Source organism: Photinus pyralis, unplaced genomic scaffold (assembly GCF_008802855.1).
Source record: "Photinus pyralis isolate 1611_PpyrPB1 unplaced genomic scaffold, Ppyr1.3 Ppyr1.4_LG1, whole genome shotgun sequence".
NCBI lineage: Eukaryota > Metazoa > Arthropoda > Insecta > Coleoptera > Lampyridae > Photinus > Photinus pyralis.
Genome location: NW_022170249.1, coordinates 71,042 through 96,326, shown reverse-complemented (window position 1 = coordinate 96,326; position 25,285 = coordinate 71,042). Strand labels below are relative to the sequence as shown.

At 37.5% G+C, this 25,285-nt stretch overlaps 1 protein-coding gene and 1 pseudogene across 1 annotated transcript; one reads left to right on the top strand and one right to left on the bottom strand.

Annotated features, from left to right (window-relative positions):
• Window positions 1–8,281: 8,281 nt before the first annotated feature.
• On the bottom strand, window positions 8,282–9,335 carry LOC116158613 (putative nuclease HARBI1). The gene is made up of 3 exons (XM_031471425.1): window positions 8,906–9,335; window positions 8,564–8,848; window positions 8,282–8,507 (listed from the first exon to the last, which is right to left on the bottom strand). The coding sequence occupies exons 1-3, from the start codon at window positions 9,211–9,213 to the stop codon at window positions 8,282–8,284; spliced, it is 819 nt and encodes a 272-aa protein (XP_031327285.1). The 5' UTR covers window positions 9,214–9,335.
• A 2,940-nt stretch (window positions 9,336–12,275) lies between these two features.
• On the top strand, window positions 12,276–13,347 carry LOC116158603 (annotated as a pseudogene).
• Window positions 13,348–25,285: the final 11,938 nt, after the last annotated feature.

The window sequence follows — 25,285 nt, the reverse complement described above, 5'->3', positions numbered from 1 at the left end:
AGTTAAATTTCTAGTTTAGATATTTTTGGCATTGAGTATCATACGAATATATATATATATATATATATATATATATATATATATATATTGTTGTGTTATTTTGTTTTAGTTGTAACTTGAAAGAAATTATAGAGCGTCTGGATGTGACAATTTTGTTTAGTTCAATTAATTAACCGGGGGGGGTTATTAATAATTTGAGACACAGGATTGCGTAAATTTCATGTTATAGTTTTGGTTCAATTTCTTAGAAGTGTTCTGTTTTTATTTTATTCCTAGAATTTTTTTCGATGTAAATTTCTTTTTAAATTTTATTTGCCGTTAACGAGGTATAGCGCGAAGTAGAGATAAGGTTCTTCGCAGAATTGCCGGGCGTACGTGCCGTTTAGCAAGAAGTTGAAAAATCGACGCTTCGCGTGATTGGCGGACGGGATGTTGAAGAAAGGAGAAGGGCTTTTGGCTTAAATAGAAAATTTTGGAAGAGAGCGGGGCTTTTTGGTCGTTACAAAGCCAACCGGCGCTTCTTCGGTTACGTTATTTTTGAATTTTGTGGAAGTTTTCCTGCGTAGTTGGATCCAGGTTTAATTAGAATTTTGTGTCTGCCGTTTTAAGAAGAATTATTGAGAAGTTTAAGAAGTTTGTTCGCCGTCCTGTTTGTTTTATTTTGCGGAAACACGGAAGTTTTGAATTTGTGGGTACCCGAAGAGAGAAGACGTCGGTGTTTGAGTGTTTGGTTTGCGTGATTGTTTACGGATACCTCTCTTTTTATCGGAATACGTTATTCGGACTAATTTTAAAAGTAAGTAGTAGTTAGTGTTTTGTTTTGTCTTGTTTTTTTTGTAATGTTTGAGTAATTTGTTTTTTTTTGTGTGTCATTTATCTGTTTAAAATTGTAACAATTTGTAAAACAGAAATTTACGCAATTTTTTGTTTGAAATTAAACCAGTTATTGCAATCCAGGTTTTGTTATTTAGAGTCAAGGAGAGGTAATTGTCGGCGTCTCTTACTTTGTTTCAAGTTGATTAAATCTGGGGGTAAAGTTTCATATTGGAATTTAAGGATTTGGTTAAGCCACCTATTTATGTCATTGTTGGAATGCTGTAGGGTGGCAGAATCCAGCTGGACCTTGAGATGCGGATAAAAATTTTGTTTTCATTTTAATTAAAACTGAGCTAGTTAGAGGGAAATCGTGGGATTCCCAGAAGTGTAGGTTAGGTCTCACAACAATAATTTGGCGCCCAAAAACGTGGGGCTTCAGGAAAACGCGATTAATTGTTGCATTAAGGGGTGAAAAGCGAGGTAAAAAGTTAGTGAGATTTTGTTGTGCACGGGTAGAAATTTGTTTGGTATCCGTCACGATAATTTTGGGGAGTAGGAAGGCATTTGATTTGAAGGGGTATTGACAGGTTGAAGATAGGGTAGGTAGTGAGTTAGGTGTAGGGTGTTTTGTTACAGAATAGGGTGGAGAAAAATAATCAAGAAATTATGGAGGAGAAGACTGAAAGTGGGATCGAGATCCCGACCGAAGTAAGCGCAGATGTGATACCCGGCTCGATTGACGTGCCGGAGGACAGAGGAGAAGTGTCGACAATGGGGGTAACCACGATGCAACAAGATGTGCTGGCCCGACTCTTTGAAGCAATACAGAATCAGAGTACAGAAATGGCTGCGATGAGTGCAAAAATGGATTCGATGAAAACGGAAATGAGTACAGAAATGGCTGCGCAGAAAGCGGATATAATTTCGCAGACGGCGGGGATGATGGCAAATGTAAATGCGCAGTTAGATGGGATGAAACAAAGGATGGATGAATTAGCGACGAAGGAAGATTTGCACAAAGTAGATGAAAAAATAGAAGCAGTAGAGCGAAGGCAGGAAAAGAAAATTAATGAAGTTAGACAGGATTTGCAAGAGCAGGCGAGGGTATATTGCATTAAATGGGAAGAAATAAACGAGAGGGTGGAGACACGACGGAGATTGGTGGATAGCAAGATAGGGGACCTAGAGGATCGTATGAATGCAGAAGAAAGTTTTACGGCAGATGAGGTACGAAGGATAGAGGGGAAAATTAGACACGAAGCTGAGAATCTCAAAGTAGCGGGCGAAGTTCAAACGACGCTATTGAGACAAAGGATAGATGAAAAGGATAAAGAAATTGCGGATATAAAGCAGGAGATGCGGAAGCAGCCTGCACAGATGGGAATTAATTATTTTTCAGGCTGGAAAGCAGATTATGAGAGGATTGAAAAATTCAACGGCAGCGGGAAGACGCACCCAATGATTTTCTTGAAGTTATTAGGAACTACGATAATAAACAATCGACGCGTATACGGAAGACAATTTACACAGGCGGATGAATTAAATTTAATCAGGGGAGTATTGAAAGACGAGGCGCAAATGTGGTATGATACAGTAGATGAAAAAGTGGTAAATTTTGAAACATTTAAAGAGCAATTTTGTAAACAATACTGGGGAGATTGGGAACAAGGTAAAATTTTAGATGAGTTAAATGTAGGGAAATTTAATCGGAATTTCGGGAATCGGGTAAAGTATTTGATAGAAAAGTATGCAAAATTTAAGTATTTAGATAGCGGATTACAGGAGTCCACCTTAGTACGACGATTATCGAGGCATTTCGAGGATGAGATCGCTGAGAAAGTTATAAAAGACAATGTTGAGAGTTATGACGAATTCTTGCGAATATTAAAAAGATTTGACACGAGGGATGAAGAAAGAGAAAGAAATTATGATCGGAAGGTCCGGGAGCAAGGCAGGCAGTATGCGAGAGAAGGAAACGGAGACCAGTACCGAGGAAATAGAAGATATGGCGAATATGCGGATAATGGAGGTAGAACTACGTACCAACAACGAGAAAGGAATTACGGCGGTAATAATTACCGTGGGAATTACGGGGGAAACAGAGAAGTAAATTACAGACGAATGGAGCAGGAGTACCATAAAGAACCAAGAGAAAACCGAAATAATTACGCAGACAGGCGGACAGAGCAGGTCAGAGAGAGGGAGAACATAAGATCAATGCCACAGCAGCGACAAGTGAATCAAATTTTACAACCGAACCGGGGTAAAGAGGAGGAGAATAAGATAGAAGTAGTTCAGGCGGAAGTCCATCGAACTGAAGCGGATTTTTAAGTAACCGTACTATGATCCAAAATGTCTACATGCACCCCAAAGAATTTATAGAACTGGAGGAGCATAGTACGGATTTTAATTATGATGAGCAAATTGTAACACAGTTACCAAGGATCAAGATCCAAGTAGAAGGAAAACCAGCAATAGCATTAATTGATACGGGTGCCGAGGTGTCGTTAATGGCCGAGAAATTTATAAAGGAACAGTTAGGGAGAATAGAACGGTATACGGTAGGGATTAAAGGGGTGAATTTAGCGTCGGCTAATCAGGCAAAATTTGCGTGTGTCAAAAGAAAATTCATTTTAGGAATCACAGTAGGGAATAGGAAGATCGAGCGGTCATTTTTAGTGTTAAATGGGATGAGCATTGATTGTATTATAGGGATGGACATTTTGTCGGAATATAAAGGGGTGGTTGATTTGGAAAAAGGGATATTTAAGATGGAGGACGTTGAGATTAAGTTAATGGAAGAAGGGCCGATAATAAGCAATAGGATTTTAAATTGTCAATTACATAAGATAGAAAGCGAAAGGGGGAAGGAAATTAGTACGGCAGTTCACTGTCATATGGATTATAAAAATGCAGTCATTCAACTATTAGAAGAAAATAAAGAATTGATAAATGAAGAAGTAAGGATGGCGACTGGGTATCAACATCGGTTGCAGGTAGATGAAACAAGGATGTACAAGACGCAAACGTATTCGGTACCTTATCATTACCGACAGGAGGTAAAACAAGTAATTAAGAAAATGTTGAGCGAAGGAATCATTGAACGTGCAAGTACAAATGTAATTAATCCTCTTGTAGTAGTAAAAAAAAAAGATGGGACAATTCGTCTGTGTTTGGATGCGAGGGAGTTGAATAAGAGGACTGAACCACAGTTTGAGTCACCGCAGAGGATAGAATCATTGATTGGGAGAATAGGACGAAATAAGTTATACACGAAGTTGGACCTGAAGAATTCATTTTGGCTAATACCGCTGGAAGCAGGATCAAGGAAGTTTACAGGATTTAGTGTTGATGGGAGTACGTACCAATTTAAAGTAGTACCTTTCGGATTAGCGAGTTCTTGCGCCGCTTTAGTCAGGGCTATGCAAGAAATTTTAGATAAATACGACTCGTTTTGTTTACATTATGTCGACGACATAATTATTTTTAGTAATACAGTAGAACAGCACAAGAAGCATTTAGAAATTATTTTGCGAACGTTAAATGAAAACGGGATGAAGTTGCATCTGGACAAATGTGAATTTTTCGCGAGAAATGTGAAATTTCTGGGGTTTGAGATAAATCAAAGGGGGAGTACGGTAGAAAGAAGTAGGTTAGAAGAGATAGGAAATTTCCCACGGCCGAATAATTTGAAGAAATTGAGGGGATTTCTCGGGCTGATGAATTATTATAGAAAATTTATACCGGAATTTTCAGGGTTATCGCTTTCGTTGGTGCAGTTATTACGAAAGGGGGAGAGATTTGTTTGGGACGACGAAAAAGAAGCAGCTTTTGTAAATTTAAAGAAAGCGTTATTAAACGGGATTGAATTATTTCATCCAGATTGGACGAAGGATTTTGTATTAAGGACGGATGCATCGGATCAAGCTGTAGCTGGGGTTTTAAGCCAGATCCAGGAAGGAGAGGACGTGCCTATTTGTTTTTTGTCGAGAGTATTGAGGGGACCGGAAGTTAGATATTCAATAGCGGAGAAAGAAATGTTGGCTATTATTTACTGTATAACTAAGTTGAAATTTTATTTAATAGGAAAAAAATTTACGATAGAGACAGACCATCGAGCGTTAACGCATCTGATGTCGACAAAATTTGCTAATAATCGCATTTATAGGTGGAGTTTGATACTACAGGAATTTACTTTTGAAATTAAGTACATCACAGGAAAAGACAATGTTGTGGCGGATATTTTATCTAGGAAAGGTTTGGAGAAAAGGGATTTGAAGACCGTAGAAATTTTGGTGAATAGAATGAAGAACACAGAAGAAATGTTTACTGTAGATAGGATAAGGGAAGATCAATCATCGGAAGAATTTATTAATTTGAGAAGGAAAATAAACGAGAAGGAAACGTACAAAGGGTGTTGTATAGATCGGACCGGGGTGATAATTAAGAAAATTGGGGAACAAGAGTTGTATGTAGTTACGAATGAATTTTATAATGAAATGTCTTCATACTTTCATATTGCGTATGGACATGCGGGGGTTAGGAAGATTTGGTTATTAATGCGCGAAAATTTTTATAGTAAGAGAGATTTAACAGTAGTTAAAGAAATGGTAAATAAATGTCATTTGTGTTGTTTGGGAAAATATAAAAATTTTGTAAATTATAATGAAATAAAAAGTATACGGACTAGAGAACCTTTGGAAATAGTAGCGATAGATTATTTGAGTAATTTGGTGAAAAGCGGGAGGGATAAGCACATTTTGGTGATGGTAGATTTATTTAGTCGTTTTACAAAATTATATGCGGTGTCAGCGTGCAACACCGAGAAAACAGTAGTTTTGATAGACAAATTTATTCAGGAGGTGGGTAAACCAAAAAAAATTTTAGCAGATAATGCAACGTACTTTAATAATGACAGATTTAGGGGGTATCTAGGAGAAAGGGAGATTAATTTAGGATTTTGTTCAATAAGACATCCGCAGGGAAATCCTTCGGAGAGGTTTATACAGGAAGTTATTAAGTATTTGAGAATGAGTTTGTTTAATGAACCTCATAAAAATTGGGGACGTTATGTAAAGCAAGTAGAAAGGTTTATTAATGAAACACCTTCAACAGTGACAGAGCAACCTCCGGTGTATGTTATGTTTGGGGTATATCCGGATAGACCGTGGGAGTTTAAGGGGGATGAGGAGGAACAATTTGAAAATCAGTTAGCAAAGATACGGGAAAAGGTTAGAAAAAAACAGGACAATTGGGTAAGAAAACAAAATGAGAAAGTCAAGAAAAAGGTTAAGTTTGAGATAGGAGATTTAGTTATTTTAAGAAAATTGAGGTTGGCTGATGGCCCGAAACAGATTAGTGCAAAATTATTGTTACCTTACGAGGGTCCTTACGTGATAAATAGGGGGTTTGGGGATAGTTACGAATTGAGGTTCAGGGAGTCAGATAGGATTAGGGGTAGATTTCATGTGAACATGTTGTACCGTTATGATGAGACCTCTGAGGAGGTGGGTTGAGATTGTTTAATGTTATTTTTTTTTGTATTTGTGTTATGTGTAAAATTTACTAGTTAGGGATGATAGGGATTCCCAAGCCAGGGTGAGCGCGGCGCCTTTTTGAGTCTGGACAGGGTGGCTCGAAATGTAGTCTTCAGTTGGTAAATTGAAAAAAAAACCCTGTAATTCCAATATTTTGTTTTGTTTTCATAGTCAGGGGAGGATTGTAATTTTGTGTTTTTGTGTTCAATTTAAAGGGGGAAAATGTTGTGTTATTTTGTTTTAGTTGTAACTTGAAAGAAATTATAGAGCGTCTGGATGTGACAATTTTGTTTAGTTCAATTAATTAACCGGGGGGGTTATTAATAATTTGAGACACAGGATTGCGTAAATTTCATGTTATAGTTTTGGTTCAATTTCTTAGAAGTGTTCTGTTTTTATTTTATTCCTAGAATTTTTTTTCGATGTAAATTTCTTTTTAAATTTTATTTGCCGTTAACGAGGTATAGCGCGAAGTAGAGATAAGGTTCTTCGCAGAATTGCCGGGCGTACGTGCCGTTTAGCAAGAAGTTGAAAAATCGACGCTTCGCGTGATTGGCGGACGGGATGTTGAAGAAAGGAGAAGGGCTCTTGGCTTAAATAGAAAATTTTGGAAGAGAGCGGGGCTTTTTGGTCGTTACAAAGCCAACCGGCGCTTCTTCGGTTACGTTATTTTTGAATTTTGTGGAAGTTTTCCTGCGTAGTTGGATCCAGGTTTAATTAGAATTTTGTGTCTGCCGTTTTAAGAAGAATTATTGAGAAGTTTAAGAAGTTTGTTCGCCGTCCTGTTTGTTTTATTTTGCGGAAACACGGAAGTTTTGAATTTGTGGGTACCCGAAGAGAGAAGACGTCGGTGTTTGAGTGTTTGGTTTGCGTGATTGTTTACGGATACCTCTCTTTTTATCGGAATACGTTATTCGGACTAATTTTAAAAGTAAGTAGTAGTTAGTGTTTTGTTTTGTCTTGTTTTTTTTTGTAATGTTTGAGTAATTTGTTTTTTTTTGTGTGTCATTTATCTGTTTAAAATTGTAACAATTTGTAAAACAGAAATTTACGCAATTTTTTGTTTGAAATTAAACCAGTTATTGCAATCCAGGTTTTGTTATTTAGAGTCAAGGAGAGGTAATTGTCGGCGTCTCTTACTTTGTTTCAAGTTGATTAAATCTGGGGGTAAAGTTTCATATTGGAATTTAAGGATTTGGTTAAGCCACCTATTTATGTCATTGTTGGAATGCTGTAGGGTGCCAGAATCCAGCTGGACCTTGAGATGCGGATAAAAATTTTGTTTTCATTTTAATTAAAACTGAGCTAGTTAGAGGGAAATCGTGGGATTCCCAGAAGTGTAGGTTAGGTCTCACAACAATATATATAGAATATAAAACCTACATAATAATAAAATAGTGAATATAAAACCTACATAATTATAACTATCCCATAAAATTAACTACATATAAAAAATTTTGGTTTATGGTAGCGAACCACGTAATATGTGATTCCATTGCCATGGAACTGCACCAGCATCAGAAACAAAATACTGTGCCAACAAATTCCTATTTTGTTGCACATTGACTGATGCAACATTAGCTCCAATACGGCCCGCAGATTGCAGTTGGAATGGATCTTGGCGCCACATTCCTGGTGTAACATCACCATCTTTCTCCTGGTCTGCTAATCCAGTTGGGCAATATCGTTGCTTGTGCACCGGCAAGTCAGATTCTTCTGCTTGTAGATAATTGTGCAGTACCACAACTGCTTGCACAATTTTTGTACAAGTAGATATATCACCCACTATAGGCTTTCTAAGGATCCTCCACCTTTGAACCAAAATTCCAAAGGTATTTTCGATTGTCCTTCTAGCTCTCGAAAGCCTATAATTAAAAATATTTTTTTCTTCTCCTAGTCTTTGCCCAGGATATGGACGCATTATACGTTTATGCAACGGGAAGGCTTTGATCAGCCACGAGAAAATATGGCAGGACAATGTTCGAGTTCGGTAACACCTTTGCCTGTGGCAATCGATCTTCGAATTCATTGCTTAAAAAGGCCCTACCGAAGTTAGATTGTCTGAAAATGTAGCTGTCATGCAATGATCCTGGAGCCGCAATATCCACATATATAAATTTATAATACGAATCACAAGCCGCCATCAATACCAAACTGAAAAAAAAGTTTAGTCATCAACATCTTAATATATGTATATTGAGTATATTTACCTAAAGCTTTTCTTATAAGAAAAATATTCCGAGCCAGAGTGATAAGGTGCTTGGATGGAAACATGCTTTCCATCCAAAGCACCTAAGCAATTCGGCATATTCCAACGCCTATAAAATCCTTTACTGACTTCAACCATTCTTTCAATAGTAGGCTCAGGAATGTATATGTCCTTCAGCACATCCCATAAAACAGTACAGATCTCCCTGATAATTACATGTGCTGTGGCCTTTCCTATGTAATAATTGCGTGAAATTTCTTTCATTGAGCACCCCTCTGCTAAATAGCTACAGACACAAAAGATGTGTGGTAAATTGCAGCTGCTTCTTTATCGAGATACTTACTGTAAAGTAAGGCATAAACGAAATGATGGGCACAATGCATTCTTCCTACTTGGATGCTTACGGACCTTAGGTTCTACTAGCATTAAGAGATGGTCAAACATAGCAGGGGTCATCCTCGTATAGGAAAAGAATTCTTTTTCGTCATTGGTTTTGATATACTTCACCATCGTCTCATACTGTCCGTGCAATTTCCGCAGTTTGTTAAACGGTCTAACACCATACCGACGAATTCTTGTTCGGTATCTCCTTTTGCGGGCAATTGCAACCAACATTAAACTTAAAACAACTATCATACGCAACCGTGACATATTTGGTTGTTGCACAAGTTACAAGTATGAACAAAACTTATTCTGTGCAAAAAGCAAGGTTATGTTTTATTTATTTACTAAATTAAGTGTACCAACTCCTCGTTGATACCAACGTTCATACAACAAAGTTACTAAATAATTAAGTAACTTAAAATAGCTGCATAAACCGTCGTCAGATAAAATAAGTTAAATTAAAGTTAAGTTAAATAACGTTGCATAAACCCACCATTAGTCCCTCACGTTCAAAGTACAAAAAAATAGGCGTGGTAAACCTAGGATTTATATCGATACCCGATTAGAAGAGATAGAAAATGAAAAAGAATATCTCTACAAAAAACAGGAAGAACGTAAATTAAAAAAAGTTACCAAACAATTGTTTTCGGTCAGCAGTCAATATCTGAACACAGTAAGCAAACGTAAACGTCAACGCGCTACGTCCTCGAGTGTTTCTGATACATCAGCGTCTGTAGTTTTGGACTCGGATGATCTTAGTGATGATTTCAGCAAGAATGACTTCCTATTGGTAAAATTTCCAACACAAACGCAAATCAGATACTATGTTGGAAAGGTACCGTAAGAGGTAGATTTTAATGAATATGAAATCAAATTCTTACGTTTATAGCATATGTTAAATTGACATTTTAACAGGTTTGAATGAGTAGGCTAAGCCGTTCTTTAACCGTAAGGGTAGATAAAGTGAAAAAGATGACTGTGAATTCTAATGACATCCGTCATTCTTACTTTAAATGCACGATATAAAATGACGTTCAAAACATACGACAATTCTGGTTCTATGGAAACCATCGCGACAGTAGAACCTAAGCTTGCTATTTTCGACGTCTCTAAATTAAATTCAGAATTATCAGAAACTTTACAATGATTTGTATGGCTTCGGCTATAAAATAAAGTTTTGTATACGCGACGATCAAGGGAAACTAACCATCAAAGAAGTGACAGAACACACTGAAATGTCAAACACAATTTAATGGTTACTATTACAATCTAGATAGCAATTTGATGAAAAATAGAATACAAAAATGTCATCCTTATTCAATTAATCATTAAACTAAAATATATTCAAGAATTGAAGATTACATGTTTTATTGGTTAATAGATATTGAATAACCTCCACTATAAGTATATAAAAACATAACATTGGCGACGAGGATATAAAAAAATAAGTGTTAAGTATAGTAATAAAATGGGCGACTTTGGTTCTGGTAAACGCACCCATTACCCCTTTTGATTAGGAAATCATGGACACAAAAAGAGTTTTACTGTATGCTAGAGAAAAACAAGCAGTTTGTAATTAAGTATTGTATAGAGCGCACAGAAATTGGTCCTGAACTCAACAAATTAAGTATAGTAATAAAATGGGCGACTTTGGTTCTGGTAAACGCACCCATTACCCCTTTTGATTAGGAAATCATGGACACAAAAAGAGTTTTACTGTATGCTAGAGAAAAACAAGCAGTTTGTAATTAAGTATTGTATAGAGCGCACAGAAATTGGTCCTGAACTCAACAAATATAAAATGTTTGAAAAGTCTGCACATCTATTTTCTGTAAGCGTTACTCCTTTATCTTTTCAATTCCCTATCCTAAATTGGTCTTTTATTCCTCCTACCTTAGATCAGTGTTGGCCAAACTCGAGACAGCTTTTGAAAATGTAGAAGTCTTACAGGATGCAAGTAAAGGTGGAAGCAAACCTAATTATAAGGCCGATAATTATTACATGCACTTGCTGAAAAAAAGAATTGCAACGAAATATATACGCGTACATATAAAAGATAAACGACTTATTAGAATACGCTACTAAGGAATTAGATTTTACCCAAGGAAGGACCAGTTTGTACAAAATCATAAAATCCATGGGCTATCGCTACAAAAAGTGCAATGACCGCAAATGTTGTGTGTAACATCATATGTTAAAGCACTGAATCAAATTGATTAAAAAATATCCATAATACCGGGTCCGTAAAGTGAGCAGGACATACAACGACGGATTTAGGTTTAATCGTTATGCTTCGTTTGTGCCGTATATAGTAAGTGCCAGCAGAACCAGTCATACAAAAATTATGGACAATTCAAAATGCTCAGTTGACTTCACGCACGAAATTAAAGCACAAACGACGGGTTTAATCACAATCGGTTGTGCTTCGTTTGTGCCACCATACACACATTTTTTCAACAATTGTGTCCCTAATCTTGAGTATAATATTAATTAAATTTCATTCAATGTATATATTTCTGTCAATTCTTGTTTAACAGCAAAATATGGCTGTGCATGGGGGTGTGTTACGCAAAGCGTCATTGCATATTCACCAAACATAGTTATTAATGTATGTAACTACATGACTAGGAAACTTTCGTACGTAGTGTGTAAGATAGATTTGTGTGGAAATACCTACATCTTACGAGCCATTATTGCATTTCAAGCCGTACCATCTTTAAAAACAAATTACACAAAAGTTGGTCAATGTGTGGGAAATTACATTGCGTACAGCAGAAGGTTGGATGCTACCTGGAAAGCGTATGATGACTTAAAAGGAGATAAAGACAACTCCAATAGGGAAGATACGAGTATAATTGCGTTTTTTGCTGGCTTATTGTAAGTACCCCCATTTGCATTTTCCGTAATTGAATTGTACCTTTTCTTTAGATTCCGCTGTCATGTGTGACAATTTTCCATGAACATTGTTGCCTCATGTCCACCGAGAAGACGAGTGCATTGGGGTAGCGGTTCACAACTGCTGAGATGTGCCGTGCCGTATGAGGTCGTTTTCCCCACCACTCGCTCGAGAAGCATTTATAAAACATAGACGGTTGGAGTTACATAAAGATATCGAGGTGAAGGAAAATATAGCACCACCAGAACATCACACTGAACCTTTATCATGCAACTCTAACTGAGGAACCGGTTATTGCCAAATACATCTAGGCATAGGTACTGACTTTGGATGTGAAGTGCGTGTTAAACCCTACATTCGTAGCCAATATATTCAATGGATACCATCAATGAAAAATGCTATCTGCAGATTGACTGCCGCGTCACTTGCTCAAATGCATTTACGCATAACCGGTCTATCGCTTTCATTTAGACGCTGCAAGTCGAAGCGTCTACAAATCGAATTGCTCGGGAGGCAAAATAATCGCGCGCGTTTAGGAATCGCGAAGGGAAATATGGCCAAAAGAACCAAAGGCAACCGTTTGCGGTTCTCTTTAGGAGGCTTGTTTGACGCAAAAAATAAACATTATAAAGACCAAACGTGGGCAGAAATTGTAGGCAAAAATGGTAAGTACAAAGAATAAAAATACAGTAGGCAGGTTGATTTTGGGTTTTAGTTGAAGAATGCAAAACTCGCTGGAAAAGCTTAAAGGATGTCTATTAGAAAAAGCAAAAAGAAATGAAGCAGGGAACCGGGTCTGCGGCTACAAAAATAAAGGAATGGTAGCACATGGACGCGCTGGCTTTCTTACAAAACATAGAAAGATGTAGGAAAAGTACAACAAACTCTATAAACGAAGAAGCTTTTTCACCTAACCCAAGTATGAGTGATGCAAAGGGTATGGATGATGACACCCTACCAAATGAAAGTACTATAGAGGAGGCTGATGTAGAGGACGGCGATGATGGGATTCGTGACCAGGAAGAGCAGACTCAACGTACGGAGGTAGCAGAAAGTCAAGTAGACGAACAGCGAGACACGGGTAAGATACCAAGCAAAAAGAGAAGGACAACAACTGACAACATTTTGGACACAATTTGCAAAAGAAGTAACGAAAGAAACGCGTTTCTGCAACGAATGGAATCACGATGCAATACTGTAAAGTCACATCCTGTTAAAACATTCTTCGAAAGCATCGCAGAGACAGTTATGACTTTCCCACCAGCACTGATGGTTCGTGCGAAACAGAGAGTATTGGAAATAATATCAGAATTAGAACTGGAAAATTGTGGATCTGCTGTCACATCCGTTTCTGCGACACCAACACCAACATAAGCTCTTTCTGCTAATTCAACTTCAACTTCATCATCTCAATATGAAAATCAGTGGGTTTACGCCACAGAACATGTTTCTCAGCCTATCTATATCTGTGCAGAACTTCTGGAAAATTTTGAACCTCGGCTAGAACCACAGCATAAATTTCAATAAAGAATATAATATGCATCAATAATTTATTATTCATTGTATACAGGAATTGTATTGGTGATAATAAAGAATCTTGACTTATTTGTGTATATTAGCATAGTTAGCTTACATCTGTTCTTGTAACATGTCGTTCTTGCCAAGCTACAGTTCCCACTGGGTATTGAAGTAGTCCTTAAACACGTTTCGGTTTTGGAACGCTGCTGTTGCTGAATTGCCACCCACATTGTTTCGTTTTCATTAATCTTTAGCTCTATTTTGAGCAACATTTTATTTCCTATTTTCCGCTAATTCTCCCACCTCTTATCCCTGCCTGTTGGTACCTAAAAGTGATAAGAAGAATGAGGTGAGAGTGGCAAAGACCAAATAAGACGAGAGACGCGTTTTGGTGACAGCTAAAAGTAGGTGCAATTGAAATTAAATTCGATAATACCGGCCAGTCGCGATTCACTCCGCACTCGTGATATGAAGAAAAGAATAAGGTAAGGAGAACCAGCAAACAGGTAATCCATTTTATGTTTATAATTATTCCCTTCCACAACACACATGTTGCAAATTAATCATGTTTTCTTCTGGCATCCGAATATCAGTGGGGTCTGAGAATAGTGAGAGAGTTCTGGATGAGCGTAATAAATTATGTAAACTGCAGGTGACCAAAATAATCTTGTCTATCCAAATTGGATCAATCGCTATCGGTGCATAATAAATTCGAAATGTCTGACAGAGAATGCCGAAAGCATTTTCTGATGTTCTTCGAGCTCGGCAGATGCGATAATTGAAAATTCGCTTTTCAATATCGACTCTCGCTTGATCTCTAGGGTATGATCTTAAAACACTTTGTGTCAATTGGAAAGCCTCATCACCGATAATAACATGTGGTGCGACAATACCAGTTCCTGGGAGAATCCGTTCTTTTGGTAGAGTTTTGTGTATATGTTGATAGACGGAGGATCTTTGAAATATGCCGCTGTCTCCTTCCTTCCCGTAAGCTTCAACATCAACGTATATGAACTTATATTTTGCAGCAACAATAGCTAATAGAACAATGGAAAAATATGACTCATAATTGAAGTACAAGCTTCCTGTGTTTTTGGGACAAACAATATGAACGTGTTTACCGTCAATTGCTCCGCAGCAATTCGGGAAGTTCCACTTTTCAAAAAATTCATTTGCTACCGCTTTCAAATCATATTCTGTCGGAGCTGGTAAATACAATGGAAGTAGTTTCTCTGCAAGTACACACAGAACAGATTTCACGATTCTGCCTACATGATTATGGGAAATTCTGAATTGGAAGGATAATGATCGCAATGACTCTCCTGTAGCGAGATATCTGCAAAATCAAAAAGGAGTATAGTCTCAAAAGCCATCTACATTCCAAACGCTTTACCTCAATGTTAGAGCCAGCTTCTCGCAACTTGAAATCGGACGGCGAACGAATGACGAAGGTACAGTGCGTAGATTCTCAGATACAATGTCATGTACTCCAAAAAATTCATGTTTTGTTAATCTGAAGTATTCTTGAAATTTTGTGTCGTCATCCATCAAATGGCGAGTTATCAAAAGTTGGAAACATCCTTCAGTTTCTCGGCTCAAGAACATGTTTTTTGTCTTTTCGTTTTTCTTACATAGACTCATTAAAAGCAGGTCTTCTTCTTCTTCCTCATCATACAATGCATCGATAACAACATTTAACACATCCATTTTGAAAGAATCGCACTACTGAATCGTTTTCAAAACGCTCAAAACCGGACCTTGTCGATTAGTCGACACGCTTTATCGCGTCGTCTAAACGCTACTACTAAACGAAATAGATGGACCGTAGCTTAAGTCTAACTTAAGTAATATCTATGAATTCCACCCTAAGTTTTGTGAACGTAGGTATAATCTGTTGTAGTTTTAAATTTAGAATAAGTGGAATGTACTTTCACCGGAGGAGACTATAGACATTAATATCGGTGAAAAGAAGAGTGCGCGTTTTGATGTTGAGAAGTTAGCATGCAAACAGCAGATTGTTTCGCGCGCACCATTTTATAACACTGCGAAGTAGTTTTAAACTAAGTGTCGTTTGTACCCAAAGTGTCTGTGTACACCGAAGCAAGTACTATTCGACCTATTACTAGTTTCTATATTACGCAGTACGAAATAAATTATGTCATCATTTTCACTTCACATACAAATATCGGAGTGGAAAATTTCCAATAGTGGCATCGCCGTAAATCGCAATTCTTCAGAGTTTACGAACTATCAACTAAAACGGGAAGCCCCAAGCAAGCGTTTTGTCTTAGAGCTTGCAATTTGCCTTTCTCGCCAGCATTTTGTTTTTTTCAAATTCCACAAAGTAACAGCGAAGATTACCTAATAAAGTACCAATCGAGTTACTGGGGTCCAGCTAGAAAAGGGGAGTGACAGAATCCCAACAAGCAGAAGGTGGCCACCTACGCCGTCAACAAGTGGTGAGTCACAGGAAATTCCCAGGCTCGACATCGACCAAGTTCAACTAACTCCTGCTAGATCAAGCGACGTCAAGGTAAAAGACAATATTCCTTTATATGAATTAAAAATAACAGCATCCGACAAGCTTTGTTAAAATTATTTTTACTATTACTATTTTGTGCATGATTGGAGGAGTTTGTTGAAATTTTGTTTGTGTCGATTTCTTCCATTAACTCGCACCGTTGTTTTAAAAAGGTACTAATATCATCCAACTTAGGAATGGATTTAGGTTCCAATTCCGTAAACTTGGCTTTAGTGCGTGCATCCAATTTTGGCATTAGTATGAGGTAAATGAATGCAGAACAGTGTACTACTGGTACTGAAAGATTGCCCAACGCCCATACGTGCGTTAAATACTTATCAACGAACTTCCGGAATTTTTTTTATTTTAATTTTATTTTGCCTTTATTTTTGAGTGGGCTGCCTTTCAAATACATAAATTTTTCAATATCGGACAAACATGAATTGTTGTGAATTAGGGAAGAGGTTTCGTAGAAAGATTTCAACTCGACACAATTTCCATCAAAGGAAATTCGTGGTAATTTAGCATTTGTCCCCTTAATAGAAGTTTCAGAATTGCTATCCGTATTTATATTGCTTTGGTTTGCAGACTCGTTACCTGTTTGCTTCAAATTCAACAAAAGAATTGTTTCTCGAGCACTAACGTTTATGAATTCGTTTTCAAATTCGTCAAGATTCATTGTTCCCTCTTCAGAGGCAACCCCGTCAAGTTGGACGCACAAATCATTATATTTTTCCTTGCCACATTGAAATGTAGTTCAAGTTTGGTAAGGGTTGACCGAACACCCTGTAAGGGTTTAAATTCTTTGCACCGTTCAATTCTGCTACGCCTATGTTTTTACAGGCATATTATTGGCCACGCCACTGTCGTGCTTGCGAGTGAGCATTTCTCCGCTCCTAGGCGCATGTACGTTACTGATCAGGCAAAAATCACCCATCTGCACTTCTTTTTCCTTAACAAGCTACAGGTTGTAATTTATTGTGCGTCGTTAATTTTCTTCATGGCCTAATATAAATTAAGATCGCTGATTTGCGGATTTCTGGTTCATGAAGTACAATTGATTTGGGGAATTGGTTGAGACCATTCAAACCCCTTAACCTTCAGGGGATTTATTAATTTTTTTTGGCGTAAGTATTATCTTTATCTCTGCGATATTCACCAAATGGTGTTTCCTTTAGATTGACATTGAAACCTGAAATCAACGTACGTAGATAAGCTGTCGAGCTAGGGCATTTCGTATTGTAACAACGAAAGAAACCCTCTCTTTTTCAGTGAGGTATAAATGAACCACTCGGACAGGATTCAAATTAATAACATCATTTTAGGGTTTTTTTTTCGGTTCTTTTCTTCTTTCTTTTGAAGTAGTCTGTTGCTGTTTAACTTATTATTTGGGGTTAAACTTCCCACTTCGCATCTCCGTTAGTCTACCGATTGCCACCACCACGAGCAATTAGAGTACCTACCGAGGGCGGACAAGCGACACGACCCAGCTTTAAAGAGGAGTCGTACCACGTAGCCGCATGTATCCGGAACACGGTGAACTGGAAATAACCCGAGGGGAAGGTTATCATAATATTAGATGGACATGCTAGCCACTGCAACTCTGTCGAGATGTTGGAATATACTGAGCAACATGATGTGATACTTTTCTGTTTGCCTAGCCGTACAACACAATACCTCCAGCCATTAAATCGGGCTTTCTTTAAAAGCTTAAAGGCGCACTTCAATAACGCTTGCACCGCTTATGTTCGAGCAAATCCTACCAGAAAAATTTCCAGGTTGCAATTGGGAAAATTACTGTCAGTTGCTTGGACAAATTCGGCAACTGTAGATAATGCTGTTTCTGCTTTTCGTGCAACAGGCATTTTCCCTCTAAACATCGATGCCATACCAGATTATGCTTACCTTGGCCCCGAAGAAAATGTCATGGAGTTACCCGACCCACAAAGAGATAACGTCGCCGACAATGTAGAACGAAGAACACGCTCACCAAAGATCACCGCATGAAGCACAGACTGATAGACCGAGAGCCCGCGTAGAAAATACATCGTCATGGGTACAAAAGGTTTGATGTAACCAAGCAGTAGAATGTCACCGTGCGATTCCAAAATCGCCCGTCTGCCGGCCGGCGGCGGTCAACTTAGCGCGGGGGCGAATTTTGAAAACTGTTCCAAATCACATAATACATCGTCATTGGTACACGTATGATTTTTTGCAATCTGATCCGGAAATATGTACCCAATTCGTAGTTGCAACGGCAGACGTTGTATCTGGGCAACTTTTCCGAGCAGACGCGATTAAAAACATTAAAAAATTATTAAATCCCTCGTCATAAGGTACACGCTCGAATTATAGCTTAAAATAAAGCTCTTTGAATGTAGAATTTGGGAAAACTAACGAAAACGCGGCAGACGGTCGCATAACTATAGCAGACGCCTTTGAAATTTATAACTCGATCTGCGTTTAACGCATTACTCCCCGTGCGATAAAGCGAGAGCGCTGTCACACAAGCACGCTCTGTCGTATAGGTACTTGCAAAAACGGAACTACAGCTGAAAGTAGGTAAAATGTAGGCATGCCACAAATAATGGGATTTATGAAATTTTCTCAACTGTCACAAAACATGACCAAAAATATGAAAACATATATTTCTACACTAGGTATACATGTAGGTAAATGCAGTATTAATATGTAAATAACGACTAACACAAGCTACAAAACGTTATATAAAAAAGTGTTTGGAAATTGGAATGCAAATATAGAATATAGAAAACGAATCTCATCACCAAAACTAGCAACAAAACAACAAAAAAGAAGAAAATTCATATCTGGGATAGGTATTCTGAAAAATAAATATAGTTCTTATTAATACTATAATACACATGTACCTATTTGGGAATACTTACATCATATTATCGGCTTCACTCGTCTTCATCACTGGAGGATATATACAATCTTTCATCTCCCGGTATATATTTGGCATCGGATGTGTCATTAGTTATGCATATTTCTTCCAGAGTTGACCACTGAGGATAGAATTTGTCATCGAGCAGCACCCAGCCGTGTTCTGTAGGATTGTAGAAACTGATATTCGCGTTGCACTGCACCACAGAGCACAGATTTGGTTAACACGTTTTATTTTACAGTGCAAAACATCTCTGCAAGGAGGCAGTAGACTGCCATCAAACTTTTTGAGACTGTCTAATGGATTAGTATGTTCATGTTTTGGTTTGTAATGATTTAATAATGTGTCAAATCTGGCTTCATTAATATTTTCATAATTGGGTTGATTATACATTTTGCATAAGAAATGTTTAATGCCGCTTATTTGTTCACTGGTCAGTTCCGGTGCATGTATTAATGAAGCCAGATTTGACACATTATTAAATCATTACAAACCAAAACATGAACATACTAATCCATTAGACAGTCTCAAAAAGTTTGATGGCAGTCTACTGCCTCCTTGCAGAGATGTTTTGCACTGTAAAATAAAACGTGTTAACCAAATCTGTGCTCTGTGGTGCAGTGCAACGCGAATATCAGTTTCTACAATCCTACAGAACACGGCTGGGTGCTGCTCGATGACAAATTGTATCCTCAGTGGTTTGTAGGTCCACAAACGCCTTCAACTCTGGAAGAAATATGCATAACTAATGACACATCCGATGCCAAATATATACCGGGAGATGAAAGATTGTATATATCCTCCAGTGATGAAGACGAGTGAAGCCGATAATATGATGTAAGTATTCCCAAATACATGTGTATTATAGTATTAATAAGAACTATATTTATTTTTCAGAATACCTATCCCAGATATGAATTTTCTTCTTTTTTGTTGTTTTGTTGCTAGTTTTGGTGATGAGATTCGTTTTCTATATTCTATATTTGCATTCCAATTTCCAAACACTTTTTTATATAACGTTTTGTAGCTTGTGTTAGTCGTTATTTACATATTAATACTGCATTTACCTACATGTATACCTAGTGTAGAAATATATGTTTTCATATTTTTGGTCATGTTTTGTGACAGTTGAGAAAATTTCATAAATCCCATTATTTGTGGCATGCCTACATTTTACCTACTTTCAGCTGTAGTTCCGTTTTTACAAGTACCTATACGACAGAGCGTGCTTGTGTGACAGCGCTCTCGCTTTATCGCACGGGGAGTAATGCGTTAAACGCAGATCGAGCTATAAATTTCAAAGGCGTCTGCTATAGTTATGCGACCGTCTGCCGCGTTTTCGTTAGTTTTCCCAAATTCTACATTCAAAGAGCTTTATTTTAAGCTATAATTCGAGCGTGTACCTTATGACGAGGTATTTAATAATTTTTTAATGTTTTTAATCGCGTCTGCTCGGAAAAGTTGCCCAGATACAACGTCTGCCGTTGCAACTACGAATTGGGTACATATTTCCGGATCAGATTGCAAAAAATCATACGTGTACCAATGACGATGTATTATGTGATTTGGAACAGTTTTCAAAATTCGCCCCCGCGCTAAGTTGACCGCCGCCGGCCGGCAGACGGGCGATTTTGGAATCGCACGGTGACATTCTACTGCTTGGTTACATCAAACCTTTTGTACCCATGACGATGTATTTTCTACGCGGGCTCTCGGTCTATGACTCCCAACCAACAAAGGACAATGTATCGCCAGTAACTGTCCATGACACAACAATTCAAGAAGGGGATACTCCAGGTACGCTATTGAATAAACTAAATCCAGTTTCAAGTACTTCTTCAGGTGTTGTTGAAAAGGCTAGAAAGCGATCAAGGCAAGTTGCGGAAATTTTAACATCTCTGAAGAGGAAGGAAGGATCAATAAAACAACAAGATAAAGTTACCAAGACAAAGAAACAAATCATCAGAACCGCCAAGAATAAATATGTTAATTGGAATCCTTCATGAAGATAAAAGTAGTAAATCGTATTTGATATACTCTAAACAATTGGACAAAACAAATAATGTGACTATTACACGATGTATTCAAGAAGGGTTGTCTCACTTTTATTTACCAGGTACAATTCCTTCAGAACGCGTTTTGTTAATGCTATCTGATGCGGCTCCCTACATGATCAAAGCTGCCCAAAATTTAAAAATATTTTACGATAATTTAATGCACATTACTTGTTTAGCTCATGGTGTTAATAGAGAAGCTGAAGAGATTAGATTACGATTTCCTTTAGTAAATGATTTAATTAATAATATAAAAAAGGTATTTTTAAAGGCCCCTCTAAGAATTCAACTTTACAAAGAATCTCTTCCAAATACAAAGTTGCCACCGGAACCCATATTAACCAGATGGGGTACTTTGATTAAAGCGGCTATTTTTTATGCAGACAATTTTCAAAATATTGCAAAAGTTGTATTGGACATTAAAGATAAAAATTCTATTGCGTTAGAGAAATCTCAAAAATTAGTAACATCTTCTGAACTAATGCAACAATTGGCTTTTATTAAATCACATTATAGTTTTGTGCCAGAAATAATAAAAAATTTAGAAAAGGAAGGCATGTCCTTAACAGAATCGGTAAAGCTAGTAGACAATTTCCAAAATTATTGCAAAATAGTTCAAGGAGAAGTAGGTACCGCTGTGTTACAAAAATTTGAAAATGTGATTGAAAAAAATTCAGGGTTTTTACAGATAAAGAATATTTCCAAAATTCTTGATGTAGAGCAGATTCCTAATTTTAATATTGATCCGCTAATAATAGTAAAATTGAAAAACGCCCCAATAACATCTGTTGATGTAGAAAGATCTTTTTCTATTTCAAAACACATGTACAGCGACCGAAGGCAAAAATTTTTAATTGAAAATTTTGAAAAATATTTAATTATTAATTGTTTTAAAAATATGTAAATGAATTTGTAGTTTTAGTATTAGAATTATTTTTTAAATATATTATTTTTATACACTAGATTTGGATTATCATTAAATTATAATTAAAATTTGATTTTGTTTGCATGAAAATACATACATACATATTTGTGCACCTACAGTTTACGCATTTGCGCTTTGCATAAGTTTAATTTATTAAATATATAAAATTTATCTTCGTTTAGTAAAAATTGAAGTTTTGTTTTCATAAACAGCATTGTATTGTCACGAATTCAATTTGGTTTTCTACTACAATACATCATTTTATCCCTACGAGTACGAGTAAAAAGTAAGAGAAGAGAAGAATGTAACGATGGTGGAGAATAGCCCAGCACGTGGCGGAAGTGGCCATTGCGCTGGTCAGTTATGTTGACAATATTACATACTACGATTGCTGGTAGATGGCGTATGTGCACTATTTTCTGTTTGGGTCAGTTTTGTGGTGATTTTGGGACTTGTCTCTATTTTCTGAACATGTAGGACAAACGAGGACAAAGGGGGTTTGTCCCTTCAAAAGATGTTATATTCATTTGTAGGGAAACTGTAAATACGATTCGGCAAACCCTCAAAGTAAAAGGTATTAAAATTAATAGAGACAAAATCTCCCTCGTAGTACTGGAACGTTGTGGTCTCCAAGCAACATGAATGTTGTGGACGACCACAAATTATTATGTTACGTGTAAAATTTTATTTCATCTAATATAGGCAGCAATATATCATCTATAAAAGTTATTGTCAAAAGGTGATGTTTTTCGGCGCTTAAAAAATTAACTTTTTCTTTACTCCTACTTAACTGACTTAGGAACAAAAGTAATTGTTTAAAAAATAAAAGCAAACAGTGAATAAGATTATGTTTACAATATTTTTGTAAAAATGCAATGTTGCCAAACATAGTTTAACAAAGCTTGCTTGAAAAAAAGCGTGGTGCATTACAACTGAACTCTAATCCCGCTTAACTACTTAAGCTCTTACGTGAGCTCGGCTTATTTCAAGATAGATGCAGACGGCCATAAGTTACACTTTAACATATCGGTTAAAGGGAATGATGTTAAACCAAAGCATTATACGGGGCTATTTTAAAGAGTTATCGTTCAGATATGCAATTTCACCAACTACAGTTTCAAAATATTTTATAATCGTGCGACGAACTTCCCCCTTCGCTCGTGCACAACCGGTACCTTAAAAGATGAAAGCACAATATTATTTCAAGTTCCTTTAATGGATGACTAATTATATAATTGTACGATTCAATTCACAAAGTAAACGGTCGGTCGGTCTCTCGGGCGCCACCAAGACTTCACTCAGCACCCCCGAAGTCTTGGGAAAAGGGGCGGTGCGGTCTTCGCGGACGGGGTGGAAAGCCTCCGGGTATCCTCTAGTGGAGAACGGAATAACCAGGGATCGGTCAGGGTTCACCACAAAATGGCGGCGGTCACTTCCGGATTATCTAAAACAAAATATGGCCGACGGCCCTGACGGTAAATTTCCTAAAGGGAATAAAGCAATAAAGCACAAATCAATTAGCGGTGTCTAGGGGAACGAAAAGAGGAAAAAACAAGGAGAACAGAATATACTTCCCCCCCTTTAATCAACGTAATTGAAAATTAAGCGCTTACCTTGGTTAAGTAACGGTGATATTAATTAAACGGTGGTAACACTATCGATAGAAAATACGGTAAGCTTAAGGCGGTAATGAAACTTAGCGGAACGGGGTAAAAGTTACGGTAGGTAAAAAAAAGTAAACTCAAAACGGTAGTCAAACGGAAAGGATAACGGATTGACTTACGGTCGCTCAAACGGTAAAAGGGTAAAGCAAAAGGGGTTCGGTGGATTCGGAATGATACGGTTTCGCAAATTAGAAAAATCAAAAGGCGTACTTACAACTCGAAAGTATGAAGCAGAAAGATCCCTCCCAAAATGAGCATTTTCCTTTTAAAGGAAACCAATTTTGGTAGAAGTGGAACAGGGAATTTCCAAAGCCGGGCGGTGCTCGTACCGAGCCCGGTAGAAAATAATTCGGTTTTTAATTAATTGCGGCTCCTGTGATTATCTTAAAAATCTGGGACAACTTGCAAACAACTAGAAAAATTACAGCGCCTCTGTGGACACCTCTCTCGACGGTTTCTGACAAGGTTTACTACTGCCCATTAACATGGCATTAATTAACAGCGCTTACCTAATTAAGCGTAATCAAACCTAAGTACTCATCAATCCAATCTGCAACTAGCTCCTTTGGACTTTTTCTTCTCAAACGGCGCTATCGCTTTAACACTCTTATCGCAACATGCAGGCATACGGACGGGACTGCAAAAGTTGTAAACAACTCGATTTGAACTCGTTCTATCCTTGATTTTACTTATTATGGGAATCTAAAACATCTTATAAATAATTAACGGCGCTGAAACCAAAGAATATTAATTGTCCCTCATCTTCGCCAGGACAACATCCTTCGGTGGTTACAAAAATAATTCCAAAATTCCAACAGGAGCGGTCGTAGGCGGACTAATTAATTACGGTATCTCCATGGCATTGCGGAAAATGCTCAATATCACGGTCTTCTTGCGTAACGAAGCCCAAACCAATCCTTACTATACAGGGTGGTCCTTGTAAACGGCAAACTAAATGGGGAAATTCCGGGTGCTTCGTTACACACTCCCCTATCTTCGGAAAGAAAAGAGTGGAACTCTTTTCGGCACGGTATCCTAAAACACAAAACTCGGGGACGGGAAAACAGGACGGAATATTGAAATTCGGTTGCTATACTGATCGGTTTATTCCTCTTTTTTTTTCGAGGATAACATGGTTATTGTGGTGGCCCCCCCAGGGCAAAATGCCCCTTCGGGTCCCGGGTCTCAGGTATCCTAGGGCGGCACGGGCACCGCGCCGATAGTCTTCCCACTACGCCGCACCTCGAGCAAAAAATGGTGGCCTGTGGGGCCGGGCATGCTCTCCGCCAATGCCCGAGCCTCCCGCACCTCCAACACAAGTGAACCGCCAATTAGTGTAGTCAAGTTGTCGGAATTTTGTCCAAACTTCTGAAAAAATTATATACAAATGTTTTTTTTTAGCGGGAAAGTACTTAAAATATGGTCTTAAATGACATACTAAAAGTCCCGTAGATTCTGGTAATGGCAAGTTGCAAAAAAATGGCCGCCATTTTGATTTTTTCAAATTAATGCCTGTATCTCAAAAACTATTAAGTTTACGGATAAATTTCAAAAGAAATTTATTTTTTTAAATGAAAAAATACATCGACTAATATAGTTTTGACACCCCTCTCTCAACTTATATTCAAATGCACAAAAAATATTATTAACAGTTATTAATAAAAAAAAATCTGATTGTAGTATTTAGTTAATTACTTTAATGTCATAGCCTCGAATAAAACTTCTTTTTATTAGTATGTTTTTCTGACATTTAGGTACCGATATCAGAACTGGCAACGCCGCGTCAGCTGACTAGACCTTGCGAGTTGCGACATGAAGCATTTTGATTTATTGTCATTTTTCACGCGCTCGATACG